This window comes from Vanessa tameamea, chromosome 10 (assembly GCF_037043105.1).
Source record: "Vanessa tameamea isolate UH-Manoa-2023 chromosome 10, ilVanTame1 primary haplotype, whole genome shotgun sequence".
In the NCBI taxonomy this organism is placed as follows: domain Eukaryota; kingdom Metazoa; phylum Arthropoda; class Insecta; order Lepidoptera; family Nymphalidae; genus Vanessa; species Vanessa tameamea.
Genome location: NC_087318.1, coordinates 2,777,604 through 2,787,696, shown reverse-complemented (window position 1 = coordinate 2,787,696; position 10,093 = coordinate 2,777,604). Strand labels below are relative to the sequence as shown.

The 10,093-nt window shown below is 30.7% G+C and overlaps 1 protein-coding gene across 1 annotated transcript in view; it reads right to left on the bottom strand.

Annotated features, from left to right (window-relative positions):
• Positions 1–387: 387 nt before the first annotated feature.
• LOC113404017 (uncharacterized) overlaps positions 388–10,093 on the bottom strand; it is a 118,909-nt gene continuing 109,203 nt past the window's right edge. The window contains exons 7-8 of the mRNA XM_026644748.2: positions 3,298–3,514; positions 388–871 (exon numbers count right to left, since the gene is read on the bottom strand). Of these exons, the coding sequence (XP_026500533.2) occupies positions 720–871; positions 3,298–3,514 (369 nt within the window). The 3' untranslated portion in view covers positions 388–719. The remainder of the gene's footprint in view (positions 872–3,297; positions 3,515–10,093) is intronic.

Sequence of the window (10,093 nt, the reverse complement as noted above, 5' to 3'; positions counted from 1 at the left end):
TATAGAAAACCGTTACTATTATATATTTATTAAGGTTAAAGAAAATATAATACAGAAGTTTTTGGAAATATTCTGATGTTAATAAAAATGATATGTTCTACACAGTTGCTTCACGTAAGCTGGATAGTTGGAAGTTTAATTATATACCTAAATATAAATTTAGAAAGTACAATTACATAAAAATCGATAAACATCATTATCTCTTGTGTAATAATTGACAAAATACTAAGTAAATTATATAAAATATTCTTCATTTATAAACAAAAATAAAGAAAAGCTACGTCTTTTTGTAATTGTAATTAGTGATTTCTGTAATTAATATATACTATGTTTACGAATTGTATTTTTTATACAATTAAAATTTTTACAATGTTTTTTCCTAATCGTAAACTCGAACAAAAATACGAACGTTGATTTTAAACAAATGCCGGTTACACGAGTATTAGTTCGTTCGTAAAATTATCAAATTATGTAACATATTCATACATTTTAAAATACAGTTGGAATTTCAAATAACTTTCATCCGTTAAGTTTACTTTTTCAGTAAACACTGAAAAGTTATCCACGGTATAAATTAACTCTTTACGTTAAATTATATAAAATATTAGAACATGAGTATATTATAATATAATCTCGATCTACGATAAAAATACAACGTCAAATTTTATAAAAACATTTATAGCAACAAAATAATCGTGGCATATACTATGTACACGGTTCTACATATAGTTTCTCATCCCATTTAATACAGCGATAATCAATATTATAATAATACTACGGCTTATTATTAAATCGTTTGAGTGATTATGTTCTAGAGTAATTATCTTAACAGGTAGCTGTGTTGGCGCGAGTTCCATTCGTATAACGTTCACTGTGAAATAAAAATAATGTATTAATAATTAATATTACACTAATACGACTTACATAAGTTGTCTGTTAAATATATAAATCACGTAATTGCTTTTTGACAAACAGGAAATGAAAAATAAAGGTCTTAATTATATAACTCCTGTACAAATAACAACCACGTGGAATAGTGGCAAAAGTGCTGGCACCTTTTCCCCGTTGTATTTCAATTCCGATCCGAGTGGCGACAAATGAACCAGCCCTCTTATTTCATTTTTTTTTAATGGTGATTGATAATTATCAATAAAATTTGATTCGATAAGTTTGAATAGAATTGGGTCTGCCAATGATTAGTACTGTAACAAATTGTCTAATATTATACTTTTTTTAAATCATTACGACGAGCAAAAACGGCCCGAACACACTGGCGCCTTAAAAAAATTATTCTTTGCATCGCCACCAATCTTGGGTGCTGCGGTGTTAGGCCTCTTTTATTTATAGTTTCACTGGATCCCTCACCCTTCAAACCGGAACACAACATTACTAAGGCCGATTCACGCCGTAACGACAGAGGCCGGGAGCGGCTGGCAGCGGCCGTCAACGACCGGTAACGACGGGGCAATAAAATCAGTTGCAGTGACGCGTGCAGCCGCGCGCCCTTTTCGAACTTCTCAAGCGTTTTTGTTCGCTTAGTTATGTAGATAAAGTGAACTGACACACTGAAAATGCTCGCCGCGCTGCTGCTCTCCCGGTATTAATTGAGCACTAAGCATTCCGGTTTAGCTGTAGAAGATATGATGAGTGGATGGTACCTACCCAGTTGGGCTTGCACAAAGCCGTACCACCAAGTTCTCGTTACAAATTTTAGCAAACCAAACATATTCACTAAATTACTTTGGTATACTGCGTTCTTTTACAAGTATCATACTTTTAAAATAATTATGTAGACGATCACATTTAATTTGAAATGAGATTGCTTAATTTTAAACTCTACCTCTTTGTAATGACAAACCAAATTACCCAACTATTATGAGAATTAAATTAAAATAGGCATTGAAACATAAAACTTCGTTAAACAAAATTGCTGAGAAGTACTAATAGCACCAGATGTTCTTTGAATCATGAGACTGATTCTTTTTTTCATCGTTTACTTAGTTCATTTATATATGTAGATAGATTGTCGCACTACAAAAGAACTACAACAAAACAAGCCAACTTTATTATCTTGGTGTGCGTGACAACTATGCTTGACATGACTTGACGTGACATGTCATACTATATATATTATATTAGTGTGCGTGACTTAGTGGCCAATCGATGGTCACTTTTTTGACGCGTCTTCAGCTTTGACATTCTATCATATAAATAATAAATCATAGTTTACTCATCCTTTATAAAACAATTTGAAAATTAATATAACTGGTGCATTGCAATGCGATTGAGACAATTAAAAATGTCCAAAATATGACATAACTGCAAAATATCGAATCAAATTTTATTAAATAAAAACGAAATCATAAGAATTCATCATAGCTGTTTCTCACATAATTATATATGAACATCTCGACACGCGCTCAGAAGCTGCGGACGTCATCAGTACTAATTGTAAAATATATATTTAACAAAAAATTTTTTAAGTTAATTTAATAATATTAAAAAAGTTTTTTTTATTAAATAATAATCTTGTATAATATTAAATTCTTGCAGTTTATATTCATTAAATTTTCATTGCGTTCAATATCCAATTGTGTATCCTCATCACGAATAAATTCAGTTTGAACGCGATTGTGATTGCAAGTTATTACATTTTGGAAAGTTTTCAACACACAGCGAGAGTTTTATAATATAACATAATATAGCTTATAGTTCAATTTATCTTAGTAGGGCCTTTTGCAAGTCCGTCTGGGAAGGTACACTCACCACCCACAAACAATCTCAGCACACATTCTAGCACAAGTTATTGTTTTTGTGTTCCGATTTGAAGGAGTTATACTCCTTTGTTCTCGTTGTCTTAGTTCCCAGGATTGTGGTATATTGGCGATATAAGGAATTGTTAATATTCTGAAGGCACCAATGTCTAGGCAATATATATTGGTGCTGGTGACCACTTACCTTATGGCAACATTCCGGTGAAACCATGTTACGATTATAATAAATTACAACAGATAAGAGATAAAATATATACAGAATAAAACTTATGATTTCGTTTCGCGAGCCAGGCCTCGGAACTCTGAATTCTATGTATACATGTGGCTGTTCGTCATTTATAATAAATATTTAAAAGAACAGTTAAAATAAAGGCAAAAAATTATGCAGGAAAAAGAATATCAAGATTAATTTCATTATTATTCTACCCTTTATTTAGAAAACGTATAAGCATTAATATGTGTACAATAATGGGTGTACAGAGATAAAAAAAATCAAAGGTAGGCAATATTTGCAGTAACTTACCCGTAACTGTATGGTTTTGCACATCCGCAAACCCGTCGTTGAGGTTTGCGTAACTGGGTATGGTGCTGAGACAGGTGATTTCAACCGTCTGATTCGGGAACAGTTGTAGGTTAGTGAGGGGAAACCGTAACGAGGAGTTGGTTAAGGAGAGCGGCATACCGTGATGATGGCGATGGACGTTAACCGTCCCGTGAGGAATGGTAAGCCTTTCATCTACCTGGTGGAAATAAAAAAAAATACTTTTAATTGGACCCCTTAATAATAAACAAAATAAACAACGAAACAAAATTTTGGTCTAAATTATCTCACAGAAAATCAAAGTAGTGGTTAGCCAATTTTTTTTCTATCCTCCCTTTATTTTAAGAAATCTAAAATGATTATCCATAAAAAATACTCATATTATAACTTATTCAACTAAGATATAAAATAAAATAAAAAATAAATAATATAAGCAAATTATTACGACAATTCACAACTAGATGGCGTTAGTTGTACTTTAAATCGCGCTATCGTTTGGTATAAACCGATCCATATAGTGTCTGCGATGCTTCGTATCTGTCCTCACGATTAAGTTTTCCTTCACCGAAGAGTACGGTATTTACATACCGATAGAATTTTTGTTCGTCTAGTACTTAGGTACGAAGACGTCTATTAATATATAAAAAACCGAATTTAATATATCTATATATTTTTGTATATATATATAGTCAGGAAGTAAATGTTGTATGAAGTTATGAATATGAACCATTGGAGTGGCTATTATCTGCAACTCTAATAATAAATATTCATTACTACTCTCTGCAACTAATTTTTGAGATGTGATGCCCTTTTTCAGGGCTCTTGGAGATGGAAAGTTTCCATTGGAACCGTAATTGATCTGAACGCTTTCTTCCAAATTGAACTTTATTGTTGACGAGTTTTCAAATAATATGATATACTGATTACTTCACACAAAACTGTCAAACAAAGATTATTTAAATATTATAAATACTTAGTATAAAGCTAAGTCAATAGATGTTTCACCAAAAGTAAAATTAGTATGATTTAAGTACCTTTTAACGCATTTTTTTTGTATAGTATTGAGTTACACATCACAATATAAGGTATATCCTTAGGCTTAATCTAAATTATTGTAGAATCAAATATACTACACTAGAAATAAACCATTTACGATGGTTCGTTAATTTGATATTTTTTTTTGGTAATAAATCAAAATGATTGCATAATATGGTGTTCAAAAATGAATTGGTCATTTTATTTGACGCAATAAATTTGTAAAAACTTTAATTTGTTTCAGAGTTATTTTGTTATTAGACAATACAAACCGGTATGTCCCTGCATTTTAAATCTGTAATATTTTCGTAAATATTCATTTAAATTACTTGCTGTAAAGGGTTATATAGACCTATGCACAATGTATTTAAGGTATAGGTTAATTGGACATACATAGACCATCATGGACTTTTTTGAAGACCTTTTTAAAGTGTACTATACTGTAGTACATTATCTTGATATATCTTATAATATAGGTTATCTATAAATATTCCTTAATCTATAAGCTTCGACATATTGAATTCTAAATATAAAAATGTCTGCGGTTTCTTGTTACAGAATTGTAAAGCGAGTTGCTGAAATGTATTTACGTTGCGAAGTCGGAAAATAGAAGGTCTTGATTAAAAATATAAAAATACAATAACAATTCCTTCATTTTAACAATTTAAAAAAAAAAAGTTGCTCTGTATTAATGATTAAAAAATTTACAGCGAGTGTCACTCGGTATCATTTAGGGATCTAATACCCAATAAACCCAAAATTGTTTATGCATTTAAAATGTTATGTTATACATACTTATAGCTCATACTCATAGGGCTCACATTAGGGAAAAAAACATCTTCTAAATGTTTACGTGAAAAATTTGTAACTTATCTCGTTATATTGCTTCATAATGAGTGGATAAACTTCTTACAAAATGTGTATCGACTTACTCTGATTTCCACGTTGTTAATTGTGCTGCCCTTTCATTATTTATATGTCTAGACAGACTGTCAAAGCTGAAGACGCGGATAATCTAAGGTGCTAATTTTTTAACTCGTAACCTAAATGGATGTTAAGTATAAGTTTCCTTAGGATTTAAGTCATTTGTTTACTGCTGTTTTATTTAATTATTGTGAATAAATTAAAGGTTGTTTGTAATACAAGGGTATTTTCAAAATTGGAATAACACGAGGTCACAATAAATAACATAAAAAATTCTATTCGCCATCGAACAAATCACAATAACGTAAATGGGTTCATTAAAATCGACCGTCGCGTCCCGCCTCACACCAGCTCCAGCTGTTATTAGCCGCAAGACGTTGACGACACCCAATATAATACCGCTGTTGTGGTACAGTGTTGACTGTCTGTCAAATCCAATCAATCTAATAAGTACTAAATTTTTTAAAACGGGTGTATATACTTGTATCGCCAAGATGTCATTTTCAAGTTTGACTGCACATATAAAACCAACTATATAGGTAGGTACATATGTTTGCGTGGGTCGAATTATTGAACCATTTTGTAAGTGGTCCAATTTCGAGTAGTTCCGCAGTACGCATTAAGATTTCTTATAAAAATACTTGGTCTATATTTTAAATTCATTATTTCTCAATAAAAATGGTTCGTCAATTTTACGAAAGTAGTTGTGTAAGCAAATGAATGCCGCTTGATTCATAGTCCATTGCGGTATTGTTTCAAAGCAATAGACGCGTTGTGTTTTGTTAACACGGAACGTAAATGAACGCAATCGATATTGTTGTGTGTATTTTGAACATTTCGCGGTACAGATAATTTTGTCATTTCCTTGTTAAATGGAGCATTATATTATTTTTAGCTTTTGTTTGTCTTTATTTTAAGAGTGTTAAGGATATTTTCTGGTGGATTAAATTTAGATATTATTCTTTGTTGTTTTTAATGAAGTAGTTCAACCGAAAATCGTCTTAATGGTAAAGATCATTAATTTTAATATATTTTCTGCGATATTATTACGCATAACTTAAACTAATTTTAACATAAATTGCGAACTCTGTATATTTTGACAAAGCAATCGACGTTACGAATGTGTTAAAAGCTCGATTTCCTTTTATGTGGTCATTTATTAATCTATAAATTTTTTATGGTCGTACACCGCTGGAACTGGTGGTAGGCTGTATAATTTTAACAACCTTGATATCTGACGTTTTGTTTGAATAAATCAAGAACTGAAGGGATGTAAAAATTTAATAGTTTCCGGCTTTGTTCGTAAAACAGCTTACTGGGATCGGATCTCATTACTTACATAATACTCGGCTGTGGCCCTCTGCTAACGAAAAATGAATATTTATTCATTAGGATAAGTAAAATGTACAATATAAAATGTTCAAAGCTATTCTTATAGTATTTTGTTACGAATTAGTAACAATGAGGACATAAATAAGTATTTACAGATATAAATTTAAAATAGCTTCCGTATAAATCAAACCCGTGGGGACTGTGCCAATAATACTAGCAGCATTTCCCTGTTGAATCGCAATTACGATTTTCTGGGCGAAATATGATCCAAACCCTCCTGTCACCAGTGAATACGTTGGGGGCGGAACCGGTATATGTTTCAGAAATATTGATATTTTATTAAAGAAACACATAAGAGATATGTTTAACTATATATTTTTTTATATATATAACTTTAATGCTTTAAATTTTCTTCTACTAAATAAAAGTTAATGAGCATAAAAATATATGATTTAAAAATGGACGACACGGACAGCTCAATATTTTATTTATTCAAATATATGGAAGACTCCAATATCGATATCTAGTTGTACGTGAGCAAAGAATCTAGACTGTTCCATATCGATTACCAAAATTGGTTTAATAATTACGTATGTAGACGATATGAGCGTCAAAGACACTAAATTACCACTATTAACAATTTCGATTTATTTTATTATAGTTTTTAGTGATATTATAGTTTAATTTAATAGTATTCTAATATTAATGATTGGTGGCGATGTAAGGAACTGTTATGAAAAACCAAAATATACTTTACTCAAGTAAGCTGTAAAAGCACCTTTTTAATCGTCATTTTATAGTTACCATCAAAAGTTAATATTTATTACAGCGCCATTGCAGAGGTGACCACAGACCAACAGGTTGCACATTTGCCTGTCCGCCATATTATATCATAGAAAAAGTATTTCGGGTTAGGTATATCTTTCCTAAAGATAATACTACTGTTATTATTGCATTAGTTGATATTATAGCGAAATAATATACGTTAAAACACATGTTCATGTAAAATTATAGCAAACATGCAAGATTAAACAAACATTTCATGATTTTAGGATATGAGCCGGAAATGCAAAGCGACGAAATAATTAAACGGACAACAGTAATAAACGGACGATTGATTTCAAATTAAAACAGTTGGTTTGAGTTGGTATAAAGTACAGCAATTACTGCATTGCTCGTGTTATTTTTATATAACAGCTTTATATAAAATTTAATTCATTTAATACTATTTGGTTCTCGTCATTTTATATGCGTTAAATTTGTATTATACGTTAAATAAATACGTAAACTTCAGTTGTTTAAGTTTTGATAGACTTTATCGATTTTAATAAAAATATACAGAACGGTTGTTTAGTTACCCTTATAAATGGATGAATATTAATTTGAAGGAGTCATTAATTTTGAAACTACAAGCGGAAATTTCAGTGTTATTTGTACAGATCAATTTTAGTCGATGAGAGTTATAAAATGATTAGAAACGATGCAAAATTAGATCCAAGCCAAGATAGTAAACGAATTAAATAATAAAATATTATCCCAAAAATCATTTCATTGAAACGTAAAAAAACGAGAAAAATATATGTATTTTTTTTTAAATTTTAATTATAAGAAAATGGCAAAATTAAGAATTAAGTTAGCAACAAAAATATATGGGAAGTAACATACATAAAAACATTAGCAGCCTGTATATTTCCAACAAGCATATTCCACCACGCTGCTCCAATGCAGGTTGGTGGAAATATGGGTAGTAAGACTTAACTGATTTCAGCGAGTTAACACTTATAATTCGTATTATATAATTATTTAAAAAAAAAAAAAAGTTATTAAAATTTGTTTTTAATATAACAAAGCAGGCTTTGGACACATGTCATAAAAGCTAACTGAAATATATTATATAACTAATTAGTATAGCTTTAAAGTTTATTTATTAAAAGATATATTATAGATTTTTTTATAAATGTATTTACACAATAATTATTTGCATATAGGCATTGCATAATTGTGTGCAAATGAAAAATATTATTATTATTGCACAGATTATGACCACTGTGAATGGTGGCAAGGTATGCTATGTATACATATATAGCATCGTTTATATTATACTTATGTAATTAAAAGACAATTTAAATAAAATTATGTTGAGATCAGTTTAAGGCGAGAGGAAGATAAATATTTGTATGTCAATATATATAAGCTATTCTCAGAAAACGTTGAAATGATAATCTTTTTTTTATACTATTAAATGGCGGACGGTAAAAGGCGACACTTGATCACATGATGGTAAGTCGTCACCACTACGTACACATTGACGCTATAAGAAATATTAACCATTCCTTGTCCCCAATGATTCTACAAACCATTTGTACTATTAATACTAAGATGTTATGTCCCTTGTGCATGTAACACTGGTTTACTCACCCCCGTCAAAATACAATACATACAGAAAACAATGTTTAACGATACTTTAAAAATAATACATTTATAAAATAAAATGATTAGTATAAATGTATTTTTTTAACTTAGACTTAAAGTTATAAATATCATATTGCTTAATTCCTCAAAAAATATCTAGGGATCGTTTTAATTTCAAGGTAAAAATAAGTGCGTAAGAAATATAAAATAAAAAAGTTCCCATCATCCTCGAAAGTTAAGTTACTTACTTAATTGAACCCCTTAAGAGGTAAGAGAATTCTCCTAGGGGTATTTAACGATACTTGTATAAATAATAAACAAGTAATATATACTAATAGAGCCGAGATGGCCCAGTGGTTAGAACGCGTGCATCTTAACCGATGATTGCGGGTTCAGACCCAGGAAAGCACTACTGAATTCTCATGCGCTTAATTTGTGTCTATAATTCATGTTGTGCTTGAAACCTGCATCTTCTAATTTCAACGAAATTCTGCCACATATGTATCCACCAACCCGCATTGGAGCAGCGTGGTGGAATATGCTCCAAACCTTCACTTCAAAGGGAGAGGAGGCCTTAGCCCAGCGGTGGGAAATTTACAGGTGGGTAGAATAATAATGTAATATACCTACTAATATTATAAATGCGAAAGTAAGTCTGTCTGTTAACTCTTCACGCTTAAAGCGCTGAACCGATTTAGATGAAATTTAGTACGGAGAAAGTTTTGAGTTTCGGGGAAGGCCATTAGCTACTTTTTCCTTTTTTTTTAATTCAACCAAAAATTGGAGGTGATTGTTTGTGTGATAGGTAAAGTTTTATAGAATTCGCGCAGGTATAGCCGCAGGCCCATCTAGTGATCAAATAATATAATAAGCCGTCCTATCAAAATACTCACAATATTCAAGCAGGCTTTTATAAGCACGTTTGATTCTAAATTTCACATAATTATATTAAATACAAATTGACCATCGGTTCGAAAGTAGATTCTACCGAAACAAACCGGCTATAATTTCGGTAGGCACACTTTTCCAAAATCTCAATTAAAAAATTATGTCAATCAAATGTAATTAAAATATA